Raw genomic sequence first — 25,529 nt, forward strand, 5'->3', positions numbered from 1 at the left:
ACCTAGTAACCCGCTGCTTATCATGGTTACCACTCTGCTACAGTGAGCGGGAGGTTACCGCTCACTTTAGCAGGCTCATAACCATGATAAACAGCGGGTTACTAGGTGCGTGTGTGCCCCTAGTAACCCAATGTTTACCATAGTTACCAGCCTGATCGCTGCTCCCGCTGGTCACACACAGCGATGTGTGCTGACCAGCGGGAGAGCAACGACCAAAACAGGACACTTTGCAGCGATCAGCGACCTCACAGCAGGGGCCTGATCGTTGCAAAGTGTCACACATAGAAACATCGCTGGTGAGGTCGTTGTTGCGTCACCAAAACCTTGACACAGCAGCGATCTCGCTATGTGAGAAGGGGGCTTAAGACATCTGAAAAGTCATCTGTAATGATGACCATGTTACACAGCCAGCATCTGCCTTTAACAGCAGCAAGTGGAGCTGAGCGCTGCCTCCTGCTGTAAACCCCTTAAATGTTAATGTCAATCTCGGATAGCAGCAAATATAACACGCTTTTTTTTCGGACAAACCATTCCACACGCTCATCTCCCCCAAAATCCCCTCTCGTGCAATGCAATCTTGGGTGTCAAGGAGCAGTATATAGTACAAGTGGACAGATGATTGCAGGTTCAAGGTTCCCAAGGGGTCTAAAAATACATAAATATACACACACACGCGCGCACACACACACACAATATTATAATATATACACATACATACATAAAAAAAGTTTTTTTTAATACTTAAAAATTCAAATCACCCCACTCGCCCTCCCATTAAAAATAAAGTATTGTTTATTTTCAAAAAAACATGTGATATCACTACGTTCATAAAAGTCTGATCTTTCAAAATATAAAATATAACCTGATCAATAAACCACCATAAAGAAAAAAAAGAAAACACAACCACTGAACAGCGTCTTTTCAGTTGACGCAGCCATGCCAAAAAATCCAATAAAATTAGATTAAAATGATGTACCTAACCCAAAAATAGTATCAATAAAAAAAATAGCCCACCACGCAAAAAAGAAACCATCACACTGCTCTATCAAAGGAAAGATAAAAAATAAAAATGTTACAGGTTTTGGAAAACGGCAACACAAATAGAATTTTTATTATTTTCATCACTCAAAAAAAACAAAACAAAAACAAACTATACAAGATTGGAATTGCAGTAATTGTACTGACCTAGAGAATCATATTGTCAATTCATTTTTACAGCACAACGAAAGCAGTAAAAATAAAGACAAAACACAAAAAGATATTGCGGAATTGGGTTTAAACTGCATGAACCAGCCCAGTATTATTTCCTCCGTAGAATGCCGACTAATATGGAATTTTTGGTATTGTAGTCGCACTGACCTGGAAGTTCATGAAAGGTCACTTTTTATCAGACAATTAAAACCATAAAAAACAATGACAAAAATGCATTATTTTTATTACCATGCACCTCATTTGGATTTTTTCCCCATTTTCTAATATACTGAATGGTAAAATGAATGGTGTCTTTAAAAAATACAACTCATCCTTCCAAAAACAAGTCCTTAAATGACTGTCGATGGAAAAAAAAAAAAGGAAAAAAAGAAAAAAGTTATGACTCTTGGAAGAAGGGGAGGAACAAAAAAATGCCTGTCAGGAAAAGGTAAAGCTCTTTTGCTGATTCTACTTTATATTGAGTAGGATTTCCACCCTCTTCTGCAACTTTTTTCTTCTCATTTAAAAAAGCACTGTGCCAATTTTTTTGCCTAGATAGTGCATCATAGGCCAATATAACACTGAGATTCTTGTTTATGCCTTGTGTATACCTATTTTATTTGATGTACCATGCCTGGGTTGTGTCTGCCATCTTGATTCCTTCTTTCCCCTCTTATACGGTTCGCATAATGTAGACCACATTTCCCATTATGCCAGTCTCTCGTATTATTTCTCTCATCTTATTGCTCTCGTCTAATGATAGCTAGTGATAGATCAGTGGTATTGTGCTGCAGCCCTCTGGTGTAAACACAGCAGTCAGTGTCTCCTATGTGATGTAAATACAGCAGTCTGTGTCTCCTATGTGATGTAAACACAGCAGTCTGTGTCTCCTATGTGATGTAAACACAGCAGTCAGTGTCTCCTATGTGATGTAAATACAGCAGTCTGTGTCTCCTATGTGATGTAAACACAGCAGTCTGTGTCTCCTATGTGATGTAAACACAGCAGTCTGTGTCTCCTATGTGATGTAAACACAGCAGTCTGTGTCTCCTATATGATGTAAACACAGCAGTCTGTGTCTCCTATGTGATGTACAGCAGTCTGTGTCGCCTATGTGACGCATACAGCAGTCTGTGTCGCCTATGTGACGCATACAGCAGAGTCTCAGTGTATCCTATGTGACGCATACAGCAGAGTCTCAGTGTATCCTATGGTATGCATACAACAGGAGTCTCAGAGTATCCTATGTTATGCATACAACAGAGTCTCGGTGTATCCTATGTGATTGGTTACTATAAGGCAGTTACATAAGTTTTCACCCAGTATTCTAGCTGTGTGGGAGGACGCAGAGACACAGAGAAATATCTGAGAATTGCCAGAAGAAAACTGATAGGTGATTATGCCATCCTATCTGCATATGTTCATAATGTATATACTGGACTGTTTGCCAGACTAGAGATCACATGACTTAAACTACCTATATTAACCCCTTAAGGACTTGACCATTTTGGACTTTTAGGACATAATTTTTTTTTGTTGATTTCATATGCCAGGAGCCTTTCATTAACTGTATATCGGCTTTTTTTTTCAAGATAATTTATATTTGCTACAGGAAGGATTTTGGGGTACACAACTTATTAACAAACGTTTATGAACTCTTAAGAGTGGGAAATATACTTACAATACCTTGAAAAAACAGGATTGCTGTGTTTTTTTCATTTTTCACTATTCACATGCTGGAGAAATAAGGTGTTAATTGTATTCTGTGGGTCAGCATGATCATGGTGATACCAAATTTATCATTTTATGTTTTACTACTTTTGTATAAAAAATAGGTGTGTTAAATAATGTTTTTTTTTGTTTTTGTGTCTCCATATTCCGAGGATCATACATTTTACAATTTTTTGTCAATTAAACTATATTTATAATTGACAAAAAATGTGCTTATTTTCTGCACAAGACATATTTTTCTATGGTACTATTATCTGGCACATACAACTTTTTAATTACCTTTTCTTACACTTTTTTTGTAGGTAGAATGTACAAAAGAAACAATTCTGGATTTTTTTTGTTCACGATTCAGTTTAACGGACATGTTAACATCATTCTGCAGGTCAATATGATAATGACAATTTATGTTGTTTTCTTATATTTTACTAATCTAACAAAAAATAATAAATTCCAAGACTCATACACTTTTTATTTTTTCCATAGCAGTTATATGAAGACTTATTATGTTTTCACTGCTGCCATTTTGGGTAAAAAACTTTTTGATCACGTTTTATTTAATTTTTTTTATAAGGCTAGATGAGCAAAAATTAGTAATTCTGGTATTCACTGTGGTATTTTTTTTCTTATGGTTAGCACCATACAGGATAAAGGATGACATAGTATAGGTCAATATGATTAAAGTTATATGGAATTTATATAATTTATTTTCCAGTTTGCTACTTTTGCAAAAGAAAACCTCTTAACAAAATAATTATTTTTTTTATATCATGTTCTTAGAGTCATACCTTTTCATTTCGACATTCATAAAGCTTTATGAGTTTTTTGTGTAACAAGATTTAGTATTTTGGGATATGTAAAACTTTTTGATTACTCATTTATATTTTTTGTGAGAATGGATGAACAAAAATTCTGGTATTTTTTTTTTTGCAGCGTTCACAGTGCGGGATAAATACACAGGTCTGTAGGGGTAAAATTGTTTGAAAAGAGGTTATTCTTATACACTTTTGATCGCTGAATTTAGTAAAAAATACCGAAAAAATTCCATCACATACTGTTTTTTCACAAACACGGAGTCCATAAGTTTTATTCTTGCACTTTACTTTAATCGCTTTGCGTGACCTTTGGTGGATGATTTTGGTGTCAATAGATTGGTTAGAAATTAATGGACGCTGTGCTGCGATTGGCTGCTGTGAGCAGAAGATTTTCTTAACTCAGCTCCCAAAGAATGTTGTGGTGTCCATAGCATCCAATCATAGCATATCTTTCATTCTACCTCAATAGTAAAAGAAATGAAAGCTGTGCTGTGATTGGCAGTAAAGACCAGATTATTTTTTTAGTCACAGTTTATAACAGTGTGGTGGTGTCTATATCAACCAGAGTACAGCTTTCATTTTAACTCAGCAGTATAAGAACTGAAAGCTGCACTGTGATTGGTTGCTATGGGGAGCAAAGGCAGATTTTTTTTAGACAGAGTTCATAAGAGTGTGGTGGTGGTGTGCTTACCACGATTCCCTTCAGTATTTAGTGGTTATGGAGGATTAAGCTTCTGCTTCTAACAACGTGATCGCAATGGCTACAAGAGGTTGTTGTAATTCACCCGATAACTTTTGCTACATTTGCAGTTGTTTAGTATTGAAGAAACAACAACTAAGGAACATTATGGACTTCGTTAGAAAAGTATTATTTTTTTATTTTACTCATTTATATAGCGCCATTAATTCCACAGCGCTTGACAGCGCTCGATCAGCACTGTCCCCATTGGGGCTCACAATCTAGATTTCCTATCAGTATGTCTTTGGAGTATGGGAGGAATGCGTACTAGGTGATCAGACCAAGTTGTAGGCTCCACATGTAGGGTGTTCTCTTTGTGTAGAAGAACGACGACAGTGGTCTAAAGGAAAGAATGAGAGATTTCGTTTTGGCGTGCCTATCATCTGGTGGGAACTGTGATATCATAGTGTTGACTGCAACTTTTGCATGTGCAATGTGGAGGGATTCAACCTTAAAAATAAGAAGGAAATTATATACCCGGACCTCCCATCATCGATTCACCCCGTGCCTCACGGTCCAAGAATACCTGTCCCTTCACCTCCGGGGAAACTTGAATATACACCTGATTCAGAAGATGGAGATATAATTCTGACGAAGACTTTCCCGCTAGTCCCAACGAGCCACAGCTTTATTCACAGCTCAAATTAAATGATTTAGTCAGGAACTTGGACATTCCTAAACATTCTGCAGAAATTTAAGGTAATGTGCGCACGATCAGGATTTGTTTGCAGAAACTTCTGCAGCGTTTCTGCCATACGCTTTTCCCATGCATTGTATAGGAAAAAGGCAAAAATGCACAAATAATGGAAATGCAGCTTCTTTTAACGCACATGAAATTCTGTAAGGAAAAATCCTGATCATGTGCAAAGATCTCGCAAAATCTCATAGAAAATGCTCTGATAAGGTTTGCAATGTGTTTTTGGGCCAATTCCGCGCAGATTTACCGCATCAAAAATGCACCGTGTGCACATACCTTCAGGCTCTAGACTAAAGGAAAAGAACCTGCTAGCTGCTTGTACCTATTTTTCATGGTACAAAAGCAGAGAAAAGGAATTCCTTCCATACTTTTCTCAATACAGTGCTCTAGTGTATTGCAGTGATGTTCCTGGGCTGATGGGAAATGTAACATTAAGTACAATGTGAGCGAGTGGAGATTCTTTATTGATTCATCCAAAAAAAGTCTGAAAACTTTGCTACTGCACAATGCCAGCAAATATGCTTCATAGGCATTATGTGCACGTGAAGGAAAGCCATGGGAATTTAGGTTTTATTCTCAAAAAAACTAAACTATGAGGATCAAGGGTGGTCAATATGTGGTGATCTGAAAGTTCTCTCTTTGCTACTTGGGCAGCAAGGAGGATACACAAAGTACCCACTGTGAGACAGTGAGGGCGGTGCAGTCTCCCACGGCAACATTTTTTTTTTTTTTGTACAGACTGTATTGGAGGACCCAGCTGCAATCCAGAGGATAAAGCTGGATTTAACTGTGTGAGTTTTTGGACAATAAAGACTAAGTTGGACATTCTTGGGTCACGGTCTGTTAAATAGCACTGCAGTGATGATAGAGGTCAGCGCAGGGGCAGATACTGACAGCTAATATAGTGTGCAGTGGGCGGGCAGAGGGCAGTGCTGAACACTGAGGCAGTGTGGTGCCAGCTCTGGCTTTGAGGTTAGATAATAAACCATATGGAGCTGTCAAGTTTGATAGAGCCTCAGGTAAACAAAGTGGATGCAGAGAATGAAGTGAAATTCAGGAGCAACAAAAGGCAGAAAACAAAACACAAAATTTATAGGGGTGTTGAATATTACAATACAGCACAGATTAGCTTAAAAAAATTTGGATTTCGAGGTCAGACAACTTCTTTAAGAAGATTTCGATCTCCCAAACATAAGGGGTTGAAGCATGTTTAGAAAAATGAGCTTGGTTTCTTCAAGAACAAAGTCACATCTGACCACAGGTCGTTTGAAGTATTTACACTCAACACAATTAATTTCAATAAAGCAAAGTGGAAATTATTAATATATAAAGATTAACAAATTGATTCAAAGAGCCCTGGTCTAGTCAAAAAATCAGTAGTCCATGGATGCTAGACAAAAGCCATACAAATCTCCCCCTGCTTCCCTGCATCCCCAGCGACCATTCTGATTAATAGTCGCAGTGCCACATGATAGTTGAGGCGTGATGCAAGCATGATGTCGCACAGGGCATACTAATCAGAAGTAGTGCCGGGGATGCTGGGAAGGAGGAGGAAATTCCCAGGGCTCCCATCTGATTGCTTCAGGGTCTTGCTGATCTCTTGCATTATAAATTAAAATCAGACTAAACTAATACCAGAATAATCTAAATGAAAATACTGCCAAGAAGCAGGTAGACAAAAAATTGATAAACACACATATTAAAAAAGAAAATTGGTGGATTTACAATAACAATACATACCTTAAGTTTTTCGGCAAGTTCTCGAGTGATGAAAATTTCTCTATCCCCTTCATCAAAAATTTGAAAAATAATATTTTGCACCATGTCTCCTGCCATCCACTTGATTTCATCATGATTCTTAATGTGAATGGCTTTTTTACCCTCCACTCTAAATATCTCCAGTTTAGCAATATTGGTGCTTGGTTGAAGTTTAATAGTTTTTTCCACAGGTTTTATATCCTTGCAACTCTAGAAGCAAGAAAGAGAAAATAAAGTCTTCAGAATAAGTTTTAGAGATCTTGCTCTTCAATATTTGGAAACCATGAATTCTTTGCCATTGGTCAACATTTTAGACAGCACAGGTATACAAAGTCTTAACCGTTAGTGCAACCCACCACATACTGATTGCACTAATGTTACTTAACAGCAAGTGTAGTAAATATACGTTGCAAATGTGGCATGCGTGCCAGTGCTAACATACAGGTAACACTCTCTGGCTGGGATCAGAGAGAACTCCAATTTAAGCTATATGACCTCTTAAACTGACCATGGCATTTAAGTGGTAAATAGAGAGTAAAACCTGTCCTTATAATATGCTCAAGCTAAATAAAGCAGCATATTCAGGGGATAGGTCCACTATAAAATGGTACTTGTCTATGAAGACCACACAAAAATATTTCACAATAAGAAGCTTTGCGTGAGGTCGGATCTAAGATGCCTCAATATTAAATACAAGAAGGTTTAATGTACAGTCGGAATATACTTACAGGTATTGCAATTTTGGCTTTTATTAATTGCATTTTCTTTATATTTTGGATTTTAATAGGAGGCCCAGTTAAAATACCACTCCCTGTAGTGCTGCAATCCAACTGGTAGACAGGGAGGCTTGGTGCCCCAGTAAACTATGATAAAAAGATGAATTATAAGACTGAATAAAATAAATTACAAAATGCAATCAAATCTGTACACTTAAGTCTGGGCAATACTTTTCTCAAGGCCTACAAGCTAAACTTTTCATTAAAGATTAAGACAAATAAATAACAGGGGCACACAAGTTGTATTTATATATTGAATTTGTAACTTTCTGTACTTTTTATTACCATAATGTGTTATCTGCTGTGATACACATTTATTATTTGGCACAGACAAATGTTTTTCAAGGCACAGCAAAAGTTGGTGAGGCCTAATGTTCGACTAGGATTTAGACACTTATGGAATGTGACGTTTGAAACCAATTGTCTCTCCACAACTAACATACATCATAGTGCTGGTGGTATGAAGATGAAGGGATGGTGGGAGCACAGGAACTGTGTAATGTGAAAGATAGAACTGACATAAATGGGTTGGTCTAGCACCTGGAGACCTAACACAGTTCTCAAGTAAGCTAGGGTAACTACTATACAAATTAGATATCAATCAGCAGAACCTGTGTATTTCAGTGGGAACGGCCAATCATGTAATGTGTGTGGAGGATTCGCAACTCTCATTCCAACACGTGATGTCAAGGGAGAGAAAAATTCAGCCGCTCCATTTTTTTTCTGGGAAGATAAGCTAATGCTAGAGGAATCTGTCAGCGACTCTCAGAGAACACATGAGCGCTCCGCTGAGTGATCCTCTGTGGGGAGAAGTCGGAAAAGTTAGTTATCGGCCAACTAATTGTTCAGATGATTGTTGAACTGTAACAGCGTTTACGAAGATATATTAAGCTGCAATATTTGCTGGAAATTCTACTAGGGAAGAACACCACCATTAATCCCTTCCCGACATTGGAAGTACTGGTACATCCAATGTTGGGTCCATGACTGATGCAGGCTTAGGAGCTGTGCCTGCATCTGTGAGCCTGCATTTTTCCCAGCAGAAAATGAGCTACACAGCCATCATCTGCATTTAACAGCAGTGTGCAGAGCTGGCTGCTGCTAATCACATAAATGCTGCTGTCAATTTCCGATGGCAGCACTTAAAGTGCACAAGCCAGGAGGCACACTGGTCCAAGTGACGATTACATACCCCTTTTTTTCACATGCCGGTGGGATGTCATAGTAGCCTGTACCTGTCATAACCGTGTTTCCATAAAAACCAGCATGTGGCTGGTGTAAATAGGAGACCATGATTTTTACTATATGCTTCAATAGTATAGTATCAGAAAATCGAATGCTCAAGTCCCTTGACAGCACGAAAAAAAAAAAGAATTTTTTTTTAAAAATATATAAAACACTTTTTTTTAAATTAGCCCCTGATCCCCCTCAGTAAAAATGGAAAAAAAAAACATATTTGCTATTGCCGCGTCCATAAAATCCGGTTTAACAAAATATAAAATGAAGTAACCTGATCAATAAACACTAACAAGTAAAAAAAAAAAAAAAAAAGACAATTACAAAATTTCTGGTCGCTGCAATGCCACAAAAATGCAATTTGAAGTGATCAAAATGGTGTATCTATTCCTAATGGTATCAAAATGTTAGCACCCCATGTAAAAAAAAATAGTCCTCACGCAGTGCGGTCAAACAAAAAGGCTACAGGTCTCGGAAAATGGTACCACAAGCAAATTTTTTTCTAGTATAGTAAAAAAGGAATAGTGTAATTCAAAACTACAATTTGTCCAGCAAAAGAACAAGTCCTCATATGGCTATGTCGATGGAAAAATAAAATGTATTGTTCTAGGAAAAGGAAAAAAATAAAAGCATAAAACCTAAACATCACCCGGTTGGAAAGAGATCATGGTCTAAGATAGTATTTTGACTGATAAGTGGCCTATTAAGCTAACTGGCAAAATACATTTCAGGAAAAAATTAAAAAGGAAAAAAAAACAGTTATTGTCAAATCTGTAACAATCTATAACACTACTATAAAACAGGGTAGTCGTTAAGCGAAATTAAGATCTTAGAAAAACTAAAATAAAACAATGGTAATTGGCTGTTTTGTTTTATCCCGTTTTGTAAAAATTGGCATACAAATATAGTCCTGTGCGTGTGTGTATGTGTATATGTGTATATACACTACTCAAAAAAATAAATGGAACACTCAAATAACACCTCCTAGATCTGAATGAAATATTCTCATTGAATACTTTGCTCAGCACAAAGTTGAATGTGCTGACAACAAAATCACACAAAAATCATCAATGGAAATCAAATTTATTAAGCAATGGAGGCCTGGATTTGGAGTCACCCCCAAAATTAAAGTGGAAAAGCACACTACAGGCTGATCCAACCATGATGTAATGTCCTTAAAATAAGTCAAAATGAGGCTCAGTATTGTGTGTGGCCTCCACGTGCCTGTATGACCTCCCTACAACGCCTGGGCATGCTCCTGATGAGGTTGCGGACGGTCTCCTGTGGGATCTCCTCCCAGACCTGGACTAAAGCATCTGCCAACTCCTGGACAGTCTGTGGTGCAACGTGACGTTGGTGGATGAAGCGAGACATGATGTCCCAGATGTGCTCAATCGGATTCAGGTCTGGGGAACGGGCCGGCCAGTCCATAGCTTTAATGCCTTCATCTTGCAGGAACAACTGACACTCCAGCCACATGAGGTCTTGCATTGTCCTGCATTAGGAGGAACCCAGGGCCAACCGCACCAGCATATGGTCTCACAAGGGGTCTGAGGATCTCACCTCGGTACCCAAGGGCAGTCAGGCTACCTCTGGCGAGCACATGGAGGGCTGTGCGGCCCTCCAAAGAAATGCCACCCCACAACATTACTGACCCACTGCCAAACCGGTCATGCTGAAGGATGTTGCAGGCAGCAGATCACTCTCCACGGAGTCTCCAGACTCTGTCACGTCTGTCATATGTGCTCAGTGTGAACCTGCTTTCATCTGTGAAGAGCACAGGGCGCCAGTGGCGATTTTGCCAATCCTGGAGTTCTGTGGCAAATGCAAAGCGTCCTGCACGGTGTTGGGCTGTGAGCACAACCCCCATCTGTGGACGTCGGGCCCTCATACCACCCTCATGGAGTTGGTTTCTAACCGTTTGTGCAGACACATGCACATTTGTGACCTGCTGAAGGTCATTTGGCAGGGCTCTGTCATTGCTCCTTCTGATCCTCCTTGCACAAAGGCGGAGGTAGCGGTCCTGCTGCTGGGTTGTTGCCCTCCTAAAGACCCTCCATGTCTCCTGGTGTACTGGCCTGTCTCCTGGTAGCACCTCCAGCCTCTGGACACTACACTGACAGACACAGCAAACCTTCTTGCCACAGCTTGCATTGATGTGCCATCCTGGATGAGCTGCACTACCTGAGCAACTTCTGTGGGTTGTAGAGTCCGTCTCATGCTACCACGAGTGTGAAAGCACAACCAACATTCAAAAGTGACCAAAACATCAGCCAGAAAGCATTGGTACTGAGATGTGGTCTGTGGTCCCCACCTGCAGAACCACTCCTTTATTGAGGGTGTCTGGATAATTGCCAATAATTTCCATCTATCGTCTATTCCATTTGCACAACAGCATGTGAAATTAATTGTCAATCAGTGTTGCTTACTAAGTGGACAGTTTGATTTCACAGAAGTTTGATTTACTTGGAGTTATATTCTGTTGTTTAAGTGTGCCCTTTATTTTTTTGAGCAGTGTATACACGATATAACGGTATGGAAATCCAGTTTGGGGTCATCTCCTCCCTACTAACCAAAATCCCACAATGTCTGTCCGGCATCTCATCCTTCTTCTCTGCCAGATTTCTAAAACTCAACATGGATAAAACAGAGTTCATCATCTTTCCACCCTCTCATTCATATCCCCCATCTGAACTATCCATCAATGTCAATGGCTGTTCACTCTCCCCAGTCCCACAAGCTCGCTGCCTTGGGGTAACCCTGGACTCTGATCTCTCCTTCAAACCACATATCCAAGCCCTTTCCACTTCCTGCCAAGTACAACTGAAAAATATCTCCCGGATCCGTTCATTCCTCAGCAAAGACTCTGCAAAAACACTAGTGCATGCCCTCGTCTCCCGCCTTGACTACTGCAACCTCCTGCTCTGTGGCCTCCCTTCCAACACTCTTGCGCCCCTCCAATCTATCCTAAACTCTGCTGCTCGACTAATCCACCTGTCCCCCCGCTATTCCCCTGCCTCTGCCCTCTGTCAATCCCTTCACTGGCTCCCCATTGCCCAGAGACTCCAGTTCAAAACCCTAACCATGGCATACAAAGCCATCCACAACCGATCTCCTCCATACATCTGTGACCTAGTCTCCCGGTACTTAGCTGCACGCAACCTCCGATCCTCACAAGATCTCCTTCTCTTCTCCCCTCTTACCACAATCGCATACAAGATTTCTCCCGTGCATCCCCCTACTCTGGAACGCTCTACCCCAACACATCAGACTTTTGCCTACCATGGAAGCCTTCAAAAGAAACATGAATACCTACCTCTTCCGACAAGTGTACAACCTGCAGTAACCACCGCTCCACCACATTACTGCATGACCTCCTCTACCCCACCTACTGTATCCTCACCCATCCCTTGTAGACTGTGAGCACTCGCGGGCAGGGTCCTCGCTCCTCCTGTACCAGTCGCTGACTCGTTTTATTAAGATTATGTAAATGTTTTTGCTATGTATACCCCTATCACATGTAAAGTGCCATGGAATAAATGGTGCTATAATAATAATAATTTAGAAATTTCATTATTTTTGAAAGAAAAGAAAATTTTTTTCAATAAAGCTAACATTACATGAATCAGAAATACACTCTATACATTGTAGTTTGGAAGAAAAAAGACTCAGGATATACAATCGTGCACACCCAATATTAGAAAAGTGAAAAAATCTTTATTACATGATTACACACTGACAACACAAGAAAAAGATAAAAGCACTTAAAAACAGACAAGGTATTACAGTGTTAATGGGGAAAAAAAATAAGGAAAATAACAATATTACAAGGCAATAGATTCCCCTTAAGCCACAGGTATAGTTCATGTCATTTTTGATATCCCGTAGTGCAACATTAATTTTAACCAAGCTATGTCACCCTGATTAAGAGTAGCACAGCACAACTAGACCAAACATGGGTAATAAACCAGGCATTCCCAAATAGTCAGACCATAAGTCATAATAGATCAAGGAATGAGTGGGAGTAGTAACCTGCTAGCACTAGAGGACCGTATAGTGTCAGTATTTACCAAAGCTTGTCACCCCACGTCGTGTACGACATGGAATGACAAATTCAATCATGTGTGGCAGAACGGGCCTTCCTAAGTGGTCAAGGGATAGATCAAAAGAAATAAAAGAGCATAATTACCTGCTGGCACCAAAGACCCTACGCGTTACGCTGCTGGACCGCAGCTTCGTCAGGGGTATGTTGTCAGTGGACACATGTATGTATTAAATAGTCTGTCCAATTTAGTGTGACTCCCTTCAGATGAGAGTCCATGCTCTCACTAGGTCTCTCCAGCGTCATGGTAAGTCAGATAGCCACTTCCTGTCTCTAATGCGTTCCACCCAGACGCTATTGTGGAACGCAACCGGATTTAGATGAGATGTAATATCCGGTTTGAGAACCGCCCCCTTCCTGTCTCTTATGCGTTCCACCCAGACGCTAAGGTGGAATGCAACCGGAACTCGGTGATGAGTCATATCCGGTTTGAGGACCGCCCCCTTAGAAGTCATAAGGGATATGGTCCCTTGGCGCGGCCGCAGTAGGAAAAAAAAAAAAGAAAAAAAAAAAAGGCTTGCGTTCCAGGGGAAGATGGAACGCAAAATATCCCTGGAAGTAGCGCGTCCGCTACAAAAATTACCGGTATAAAAAGAAAAAGAGAAAGCTAGCGTTGATTAAAGTAAGTACCTGGCCAGGCTAAAAGCAAGATGTGATTGGAGTCAAGAAGTTACCAAATGTGCATAAGAATATAACCAATGGCACAATACAAACATAGAAAAACTTACTAGACAAACCACCCACAAACAAACATAAAACAATCAACAACACGTAAAATTGTTGCACTACGGGATATCAAAAATTACATGAACTATACCTGTGGCTTAAGGGGAATCTATTGCCTTGTAATATTGTTATTTTCCTTATTTTTTCCCCCCATTAACACTGTAATGCCTTGTCTGTTTGTAAGTGCTTTTATCTTTTCTTGTGTTGTCAGTGTGTAATCATGTAATAAAGATTTTTTCACTTTTCTAATATTGCGTGTGCACGGTTGTATATCCTGAGTCTTTTTTCTTCCAAACTACATTGTACCAATTTTTATCAGGGTACTGTAGCACCCCGTTACATTTATAATCTCTAAGCAGTGCCCACCTACTAGCAATGGACACTCTATACATTGTTAATGTGGTATATGACTATTCTAGCAGAAAACGTCTTGTTTTTATTGCAGTATCTACATAGGTGTATAGAGGCCCATTTCCAACAACCACCACTCCAGTGTTTTAATGGTACATTGTGTTTGCTGACTGTGTAAGAAGGCTAATGGATGTTTAGAAAACCCTTGCACAAGTATGTTAGCCCAGCTGAAAACAGTTTGGCTGATTTGAGAAGCTATAAAATTGACCTTCCTTTGAGCTAGTTGAGAATCTGGAGCATTACATTTGTTTGCTCTATGAAACTCTCAAAATGGCCAGAAAAAGAGAACTTTCATGTGAAATTCGACAGTCTATTCTTGTTCTTAGAAATAAAGGCTATTCCATGCGAAAAGTTGCCAAGAAACTGAAGATTTCCTACAACGGTGTGTACTACTTCCTTCAGAAGAGAGCACAAACAGGCTCTAACCAGAGTAGAAAAAGGAGTGGGAGGCCCCGCTGCACAACTGAGCAACAAGACAAGTACATTAGAGTCTCTAGTTTGAAAAATCGACGCCTCACAGCTCCTCAACTGGCAGCTTCATTAAATAGTACACGCAAAATGCCAGTGTCAACGTCTACAGTGAAGAGGCGACTCCGGGATGCTGGCCTTCAGGGCAAAGTGGCAAAGAAAAAGCCATATCTGAGACTGGCTAATAAAAGGAAAAGATTCATATGGGCAAAAGAACACAGACATCGGACAGAGGAAGATAGGAAAAAAGTTTTATGGACCGAAAAATCAAAGTTTGAGGTGTTTGGCTCACACAGAAGAACATTTGTGAGACGCAGAACAACTGAAAAGATCCTGGAAGAGTGCCTGACGCCATCTGTCAAGCATGGTGGAGGTAATGTGATGGTCTGGGGTTGCTTTGGTGCTGGTAAAGTGGGAGATTTGTTCAAGGTAAATGGGATTTTGAAAAAGGAAGGCTATCACTCCATTTTGCAACTCCATGCCATACCTTGTGGAAAGCGCTTGATTGGAGCCAATTTCATCGTACAACAGGACAATGACCCAAAGCACACCTCCAAATTATGCATGAACTATTTAGGGAAGAAGCAGGCAGCTGGTATTTTATCTGCAATGGAGTGGCCAGCGCAGTCACCAGATCTCAACCCCATTGAGCTGGTGTGGGAGCAGCTTGACCGTATGGTACGCAAAAAGTGCCCATCAAGCCAATCCAACTTGTGGGAGGAGCTTCAGGAAGCATGGGGGGAAATTTCTCAAGATTACCTCAGAAAATTAACAGCTAGAATGCCAAAGGTCTGCAATGCTGTAATTGCTTTCGTCAAAGAATGCTCCCTTTGCGGCAAAGTTTGAAGTAGAAAATTATTCTTTCTAATAAAAATCATTATTTCTATTTGTCAATGTCTGGACTATATTTTCTAATTATTTTTCAACTCATTTGATAAATAAAAGTATGAGTTTTCATGGAAAACACAAAATTGTCTGGGTGACCCCATACTTTTGGACGGTAGTGTACGGGTAGTTTAACATACACACATATTACATTATATATATATATATATAGGCGCACACACACACACATACACACATCGGTGCATCTCACTAAATTAGAATATCATTGATGATTAGAATATATTGAGGATTATGGCTTACAGCCAATGAAAACACAAAGGTCATTAATAGTGTTGAGCGAGTATGTTCTATTAACCCTTTCGGCGAGTATGCTAGGGCTGAGCTCCGAGTATTTATGGCTGCTCGGTGATATGGTTGAATCGCTCCCGTGTGCATGATTTGCAACTGTTTGACAGTTTTATTACATGCGAGGAATGTCTATTTCTTACACATTCCTCACATGTAATAAAACTGTCAAACAGTTACAAATCATGCACACGGGAGCGATTCAACCATATCACCGAGCAGCTATAAATTACTCGAAGCTCGGCCCGAGCATACTCGCTCAACCCTAGTCATTAACTCAGTAAATTGGAATAGTTAACAAAATACACCTGCAAAGGCTTCCTAAGCAGTTAAAAAGGTTCCTTAGTCTGTTTCAGTAGACTCCACTATCATGGGGAAGACTGCTGACTTGACAGATGTCCAGAAGGCAGTCATTGACACTAAGTAAATGCAGAGTCTGGAGGAAGAGTGGAGAGGCACACAATCCAATCTGCTTGAGGTCTAGTGTGACATTTCCACAATCAGTGATGGTTTGGGGAGCCATGTCATCTGCTGGAGTAGCTCCGCTGTGTTTTATCAAAACCAAAGTCAGTGCAGCTGTCTACCAGGACATTTTAGAGCACTTAATGCTTCCCTCTGCTGACAAGCTTTTTGGAGATGGAAATGTCATTCTCCAGCAGGACTTGGCACCTCTCCACACTGCCAAAAGTACCAATACCTGGTTTAAAAACAACAGTATTACTGTGCTTGATTGGCCAGCAAACTCGCCTGACCTTAACCCCGCAGAGAATCTGTGGGGTATTGTCAAAGAGGAAGAGGAGAGACACCAGACCCAACAATGCAGATGAGCTGAAGGCTGCTATCAAAGCAACCTGGGCTTCCATAACACCTCAGCAGTGCCACAGGCTGATCGCCTCCATGCCACGCCACATTGATGCAGTAATTGATGCAAAAGGAGCCCCGACCAAGTATTGAGTGCATTTACTGAAGTTGAGTGCATTTACTGAACATACATTTCAGATTTTAAAAACATTTTTCAAGCTGTTACAAAAAAAAGTATTCTTATTTACTGAGATAATGACTTTTGTGTTTTCATTGGCTGTAAGCCATAATCATCAACATTAACAGAAATAAACACTTGAAAAAGATAACGCTGTTTGTAATGACTATATGAGTTTCACTCTGTGTATTGAAGAACTGAAATAAATTAACCTTTTGATCATATTCTAATTTAGTGAGATGCACCTGTATATATACTAATATATATATATATATATATATATATATATATATATATATATATATATATATATATATATATATATATATACACAAACAATATATTTAACCAAAAAAAAGTGTCATTAAAAATACAGGTCATTTGGCAGAAAAATCCTTATATGGCACTTGACAAAAAGTGATTTCTACTCGTATTACACAAACAATGATAAGAGGCATGTATCTGTGTTCAGCTAATGTGCTGGAAGCATTTCTCATGTATACGACAACTATCATGGCCTTACATAGTTTACTCTCTTTTCATAAAACTATATGAAAATCATATATTATGAAACAAAAGCGCTCTAAGTTTGGAAATGCTGTAACGATACTTACCTTGCAGTGTACAATTAGCTTAGGCTGAGTGGCAGGGTTTCCAACTTCATCAAATATTTCAATTTGAAAGGGAAAAAGTGATCCATTGTCAATAATAAGGATATCATCATCCGGGAGCACTTGAATTTGTTTTGGTGGCCCTACAAAAGAACACTTGCATTATCACCAGCGATTACTTCAATTATTTTTTTTCTCCCCTTTCACAGAAAACAAAGCAGATCCATCATCATACTGTGGTTCACATATTATGTGGACAGGTATGCTGCACTAAAGAGGTGGGGTTGTCCAGCTTGATCCAAACGGGTTGAAATTAGAACTTTTATTGGTGTAGCTGGCCAGCACTGGTATGTCAATGCCAAAAGTCGCAATATTTTTGCGCAAAAATATTACAACTTATTAAGAAATCTGGTCCACTATGTGTATTTAGCATACAAACAGGTCTTATAAGGAAAGGCATCCACACTTGTAAAAACCTTTTGTGGTGAGCCATGAGGTACCGATTGATTCAGGGGAAGAATCTATACTAGGTGACGGCTATTTCCCAAAGAGGAAGCCTTCCTTGCCACTATGTTTACTCCACCAGCTTGCAATGACTCAAAAACCGCATCATGGTATAGCATTGGTAAATATTTATTTATGATCGTACCTATATCATGAAACTGAGCACAATATTCCAATACCAGCGTTGGTCTCTGGGATGGCATACTTCATTATTTTCTTTGAGGGGGTGGAGGTGGGTAGTGGTGTGAACATTTTTTTAATTTAGATTTTTACAACTGGCATGTTAAATGAATCAAACCTAGCATATAGCCTTTTTTATTTATTCAATCTTGCTCACTACCTTCTTAATACCCTTTTCACATTAATCTGAGGTTTCTCCAACCTGGATAACTGACCCTTTTGCCCATACAAACCATCTAGTTAAGATGATTACATCTCACATGTGCATAATAGGTGTGGCTTTCATCGGGGCATGGGTAGAGATTTTTCTACTGGATAGTATATAGTTTTCATCCACATTGTCAGATTATATTTCACCACGCATAAGAACTAGTGTTGAACGAGTATGTATCATTAACCCTTTTCGGGCGAGCACGCTTCGGTGCTCGCCGAGTATTTTGCCAGTGTCAGGCAGGCAGTCTTTGCATGTGTCACAGCTATCTAACAGCCGTGACACTTGCAGGTGCGGTGTCATTAAAAGAAATGTCAAGCACGCCAAAATACTCGGGAGCACCGGAGCGGAAAGGGTTAATGATACATACTCGATCGACACTCAATCTCTTCTTTACATTTATATGTTTGAAATAAAATGCTAATAATAATCACTCATGGATTTGTGGCCACTACATGCTGGTGGAGAAAGAATGCAAAGGTAGACAACAAGTTTGATGAGCAAAGACCTGGAGAATATCCTGCTTTGAAATGGGTACAGTCACCCAATAATTGGGCATTGTCTTTTTAAGCTGCTGATTTCCGAAGAATGAGTAAACCATCTAATGTGTATGGAGGAGTCCTCTGACCGTCTCTAACAGCAGCACTTTGGAACAATTACCTGAATTTATACATTTCTGACCGCTATAGCAGTAGTCTGCCACAAGAGAATAAACCGGTCCCTGTGATCAGAATTGCTCTCATACATTAAGGAAGTAATTTAAGAAATAAGGGGCACCTATGGTGGATGCTCGCCTAAACATTTTGTAGAAGCAGATCAAGAGGAGAAAAGCATTCAGACACATACACACCAGGAAATAACTTTAGCTTTGTAGTCTGACTGTCTTCTTTTAATCCAGGCAAAGTAACCTTCAATGTACAATTCTGTTGAGGCAAACACAAAATATATAAAAAAGTGAGATATCTGATCTGCAAATGACTTTCAATGAATTTATATTATACAGTATATATTAGTACAATCACATTCAGATAAGAAAATGTGACTATGGCACTGTCACCAATTAGTAAGAAGGTTCTAGTTACCTTGCCCTGGCAGCTCTTAACTTGTCCTTTAATAATCACTCCCTTAATCAATAATGGTGGCATTGTGCTGAGCTCTTTATATTCGATTGTAAGACCACTAGATGCAACAAAATAAAATAATTGTGTTACGTAAAAGTAATCTATCTTCAGTAAATATAGACTCTTCCAAAATAAACATAAAAATCAAGGCATGCTGTATCTTAAAGGGAACCTGTCATAGTGAAAATGCAGTCCAATCTGCAGTCATCTTCTTGTAGCGCAGGGGGAGCAGAGTAGACTAATATAAGGTTTTGTGAGAAAATATTCAGTATAATCTTTCTAGGCTCTTTAGTCCAGTGGGTGGTCCCATCAGAGACTGACAGCCTTCATTGTACAAATGGGTCTACAAAAACAGCTGTCAATCACTGATGGGACTGCCCACTGGACCGAAGATTCCAGAAAGAGCAGAGGATTAAATTAATAATATATTTGATAATCATCAGTGTTGAGAGACTATGTTTCATTAACTCTTTGAGTGAGCACGCTAGGGTGCTCGCCGAGTAATTTGGCGTGCTCAGCATTTTTTTTTTTTTTTACTGTCGCTGCAAGTGTCATGGTTGTTAGACAGCTATGACACATGCAGAGATTGTTTGTCGAACAGGAAATCTCTGCATGTGTCACAGCTGTCTAACAGAAGTGACACTTGCAGCCGCAGCGACAGAAAAAAAAGCAGAGCGTGCCAAAATACTCGGCGAGCACCCAAGCGTGCTCGCCGAAAGAGTTAATGAAGCATACTCGTTCAACACTGTAACCTTGTATTATTGAATTGATATTTTCTCACAAAACTATATCTCATTCTGCTCATCTCCTCCTGCTCTATAACAAGATGCCTGTATATTGGTCTCCATTTTCACGGGACAGGTTTCCTTTAATGGAAAAAGTATCCCCTAAATGCTACTAGTAGTGGGTAGCTGTGGCCTTCATCCAGATGGTGGCAGCACATTTGTACATAGTATAACAAGATAGCACTCAGACCTATGACCAAGGATTTGAACATATGATTTTTCTTCTTCATATTTTTAAAATCTTTTTTAACTTGCGATCATCTGGTCGCTTGTGCTATACACAGTAATACTACACTACTGCTAAGTACGGCAAAAATCACAGTCTCCTATGAACACCAGCTACAGACTGGCTTTCACAGAAGTACTGTCATGACAGGTACGGATGTCTTGAGCAGACCCCTGGCTGTTCGGGTAACCCATCGACGCCCCACAATCACGTCACAGGCGCGTTGATTGGCACATAGAATGACGTGCACCCCCTGCCGAAGCACATTAAATACCGCTGTCAAAGATTGACAGCGGCATTTAACAGCCATCGGCGGAGTACCACTCCACTTGCAGCTGTTAGAGGCAGATGATGGCTGAATATCACAGCCATCTGCCGGTAAAAATGCGGGCTTGGCATATGACGTAACTGTATGTCATGCATCAGGAAGGGGTTAACTCACAGTCCTTATCTCACAGTCCTATACACAGTGCTGCTATTGTATAAAGTAACCAATTTTCTGCTACGAAGATCAGAAATGCGGCTGTGTTTATATATCCTAGGCTTCCTTTACACTTTGTTTTATAGTGCTTATAAACGTTGCATGCAAAAAAGCTACACTGTATATAATGCTTTTGATATTTCTCAATGAAATTACAGCCAGAATCGGTAGAAAAACGATGCAAAAAGTGAGGCATTCTGTCAACAAAATGCACAGAGTGAAACCAACCTTACATCTATACACTAAATATGGGAATAACGTTGGCTTGGGGGGATCTGATAGAAGGCACCCTCACCACTTTAACAATGAGGTAATGCTGTTCTTATTGGCTAGTATTACAACATGGAATTAAGTTCAGATGTCTGAATTAATACCTCCCCTCCAAAATCGGCAGAGTGTCTGCTGAAAGGAATGTAGAATGACCAAATTCATCTTGCACATTTAATGGTATATTGAATGGTATTCCAATACGAACTTGGTCCAGAGGTGAAACAAAAAATTTGAATGGTCTGCCCTCTATAAAAGAAGAAATAAAGTATAATATTAGGAAAACAGAACAAAATAACTTACAAGGTCAAGTCTATGTTAAAGAGGACTTGTTAATACTCAGTATGATTGCAACAATAATGGAGATTTTTTTCGGTATTGTGCCATTCCTCTAATATTTCTCCTAGAAATGTATTAATCAATTGACAAATGCAAGATATTCTGGTTTCTTATGCCTATGAAACACGGCCTGTGCATGGATTGGAATACCCGGCCTGATGGCTGGGTATACTGACATGATCCAATTGCCCCTTAGGAGAATGAGTGGTCGAACTGGGCCTTCCAATAAGAGCACTGACAGTAATTCATTGACACGTGAAACCAGCCTTAACATTCCATTTGTGTCAGCCAGCTTCTGTCAGCAATAATTGGACAGTGTAGAACACAACCATGGAGTGGAAATAGCCAGTTGACGATTTATAAAATCCTAGTAGGAATAACAGGGTAAATGTACAATAAAGATGCCCTGAAATGTTTCAATTATGGGGACAATTGAAACAGACATGTCAAAAGAGCTCACAGAATGTAAAGAGTGATGGACACAGTTGCATTCTGTTTAAATTTGCTTATTTGATTCTTAGTAGCAAATAGAGTGTACTTCCAATTATAAAAACATTCCATTAATGCATACATATTCATCATAGGTCGCGAAGGGCTGCAAGAAGCTCGCTCAGCTGTGCCAGCTCCATACGCAGTAGATGCCAGATGTGATACACAGCCAGCATCTGTAGGTAACTGCAACAACTAGAACTTGCTCCAATCCAGTTGAGTACAGAAAATAGCGGCAGACCAAGTGGCCGCTATGGTGTCCATGAGAAGGGGGGCCCGTTGTTGTCAGATCCTTGTCCCATCATTCATTCTGTGTGACTGAGTTCCGAGTCCCAGCACAACTGGTGCAACGATGTCACTACACGGCAACTGCTGCGTAGAGCTTCAGAACACAAACTGAAGAGACCAGTGCAGGTGAGTAGTTTTCTTTTTCATATTTTATTGATGGGCAATCGTACTTTGTGTAGTGGGGTGTGAGGACATAATATAGTGTGATGAACTTTGGAAGCCATGTAAGGAGACTGTGATGGTGATTAAACTGTGTGTGAGGCTATGAGGTCCATCATAAAGTATATGTGTCTGAGGGTATCATGCTGTGTGGGGACCACTATACTGTGTGGGAGGGCTGTGTGAGTGCCATTAAACTGTGTGAGAGGACTGTGTGGGTGCTAGTGTGTGGGAGGGATGATGGGACGATAATAGTTTGTGAGGGCCTGATAATGTGTGTAGGGGAACTGAGAGGTGATGAAGTGAGGAGGGCACTATGGGTGCATAATATTGGGCATCACAGTGGCTCAGCACTATTGCTTTGCAGTGCTGGAGTCCTGGGTTCAAATCCCACCAAGAACAACATCTGCAAGGATTTTGTATACTCTTCCCATGTTTGTGTGGGTTTCCTCCGGGTTCTCCGGTTTCCTCCCACACTCCAAAGACATACTGATAGGGAATGTAGATTGTGAGCCCCAATGGGAACAGCGATGATCATGTCTGTAAAACTAATTAATGGAATTAATGGCACTATATAAGTGAGCAAAATAAATATTGTGTTGGAGGCACATACTGTGCGTGGAGGGTATTGTGGAGGAAGGAATTCATTTGCACTATAATGATGAATATTTTTATATTCTATGGGAGCGTGGAGCAGTGAATATTCATTCTCTTTAATAGCTATCACACTGTTAGCAGCAACCGCCGACTCCAGCAGCAGATGGGCAATCACAGCATGAATATTCATTGTTCTCCACTCCCATAGTCCCGCCCACCTCTTGGCTTCAGTGCATAGTGGTGGGAGGGATTATGGGCGTAGGGAACAGTGAATATTCATTTTCTTTAACAGCGGGCACATGTGTTAGCTGCAGCTGGCTCCTGCCTCCTGTGACCCGCCCCTCTGCCGCTGCCACTCCCTCCCACCCCACATCCGGACTATAAGGTACAGAACTGTAAGACGCACCTCCCACTTTCCTCCAAAATTTTGTTAGAAAAAAGTGCCCAAATAGCCCCAAAAATCTGATAATAGCCGGAAGCAGAAGCCCAACTTCAAACATTTTTTTAAAGAAAGAATGGATACAATAACCAGATGATTTGGTAAAAGTCGCAGATGCTTACCCACAATTTTAAACATAATTTTTTTACATGGCAAGGCTTTTTCCCCATATTTATCAGCATTACTTTCGTTTAACACGACTTGAAGTTTCAGTGTATAATCACCAAGCTTTGTAATGTTCTCTAAAATAAATAAAAATCGGAAGAAGATACGTTAAATTTACACAGCAAAGGCTTCTTTCACTTCCAATGCAATATGATTCAGGCAACTTCACTCTGCTAGTACTTCCCTTGATAGATATTATATACATATACATACACACACACTATTATATATATATATATATATATATATATATATATATATATATATATATATATATATATATATATATATATATATATATATATATATATATATATATATATATATATATATATATATATATATACACACACAGTACAGACCAAAAGTTTGGACACACCTTCTCATTTAAAGATTTTCTATATTTTCTTGACTATGAAAATTGTACATTCACACTGAAGGCATCAAAACTATGAATTAACACATGTGGAATTATATACTTAACAAAAAAGTGTGAAACAACTGAAAATATGTCTTATATTCTAGGTTCTTCAAAGTAGCCACCTTTTGCTTTGATGACTGCTTTGCACACTCTTGGCATTCTCTTGATGAGCTTCAAGAGGTAGTCACCAGAAATGGTTTTCACTTCACAGGTGTGCCCTGTCAGGTTTAATAAGTGGGATTTCTTGCCTTATAAATGGGGTTGGGACCATCAGTTGTGTTGTGCAGAAGTTAGGTGGATACACAGCTGATAGTCCTACTGAATAGACTGGTAGAATTTGTATTATGGCAAGAAAAAAGCAGCTAAGTAAAGAAAAACGAGTGGCCATCATTACTTTAAGAAATGAAGGTCAGTCAGTGCGAAAAATTGGGAAAACTTTGAAAGTGTTCCCAAGTGCAGTTGCACAAACCATCAAGCGCTACAAAGAAATTGGCTCACATGAGGACCGCCCCAGGAAAGGAAGACAAAGAGTCACCTTTGCTTCTGAGGATAAGTTTATCTGAGTCACAAGCCTCAGAAATCGCAGGTTAGCAGCAGCTCAGATTAGAGACCAGGTCAATGCCACACAGAGTTCTAGTAGCAGACACATCTCTACAACAACTGTTAAGAGGAGACTTTGTGCAGCAGGCCTTCATGGTAAAATAGCTGCTAGGAAACCACTGCTAAGGACAGGCAACAAGCAGAAGAGACTTGTTTGGGCTAAAGAACACAAGGAATGGACAATAGACCAGTGGAAATCTGTGCTTTGGTCTGATGAGTCCAAATTTGAGATCTTTGGTTCCAACCACCGTGTCTTTGTGCGACGCAGAAAAGGTGAACGGATGGACTCTACATGCCTGGCTCCCACCATGAAGCATGGAGAAGGAGGTGTGATGGCGTGGGGGTGCTTTGCTGGTGACACTGTTGGGGATTTATTCAAAATTGAAGGCATACTGAACCAGCATGGCTACCACAGCATCTTGCAGCGGCATGCTATTAAATCCGGTTTACGTTTAGTTGGATCATCATTTATTTTTCAACAGGACAATGACCTCAAACACACCTCCAGGCTGTGTAAGGGCTATTTGACCAAGGAGGAGAGTGATGAGGTGCTACGCCAGATGACCTGGCCTCCACAGTCACCAGACCTGAAGCCAATCGAGATGGTTTGGGGTGAGCTGGACGGCAGAGTGAAGTCAAAAGGGCCAACAAGTGCTAAGCATCTCTGGGAACTCCTTCATGATTGTTGGAAAACCATTTCCGGTGACTACCTCTTGAAGCTCATCAAGAGAATGCCAAGAGTGTGCAAAGCAGTCATCAAAGCAAAAGGTGGCTACTTTGAAGAACCTAGAATATAAGACATATTTTCAGTTGTTTCACACTTTTTTGT

The 25,529-nt window shown here is 40.0% G+C and overlaps 1 protein-coding gene across 2 annotated transcripts in view; it reads right to left on the bottom strand.

Annotated features, from left to right (window-relative positions):
* SMCHD1 (structural maintenance of chromosomes flexible hinge domain containing 1) overlaps nt 1-25,529 on the bottom strand; it is a 266,367-nt gene that overhangs the window by 121,069 nt on the left and 119,769 nt on the right. For both annotated transcript variants that reach the window (XM_073679119.1, XM_073679120.1), the window contains exons 19-25: nt 23,637-23,756; nt 21,311-21,452; nt 19,406-19,502; nt 19,174-19,246; nt 17,432-17,571; nt 7,657-7,791; nt 6,911-7,138 (exon numbers count right to left, since the gene is read on the bottom strand). In XM_073679119.1, the coding sequence (XP_073535220.1) occupies nt 6,911-7,138; nt 7,657-7,791; nt 17,432-17,571; nt 19,174-19,246; nt 19,406-19,502; nt 21,311-21,452; nt 23,637-23,756 (935 nt within the window). The remainder of the gene's footprint in view (nt 1-6,910; nt 7,139-7,656; nt 7,792-17,431; nt 17,572-19,173; nt 19,247-19,405; nt 19,503-21,310; nt 21,453-23,636; nt 23,757-25,529) is intronic.

This window comes from Phyllobates terribilis, unplaced genomic scaffold, assembly GCF_046119375.1.
Source record: "Phyllobates terribilis strain yellow unplaced genomic scaffold, ASM4611937v1 Scaffold_4__5_contigs__length_816908805, whole genome shotgun sequence".
In the NCBI taxonomy this organism is placed as follows: Eukaryota; Metazoa; Chordata; class Amphibia; order Anura; family Dendrobatidae; genus Phyllobates; species Phyllobates terribilis.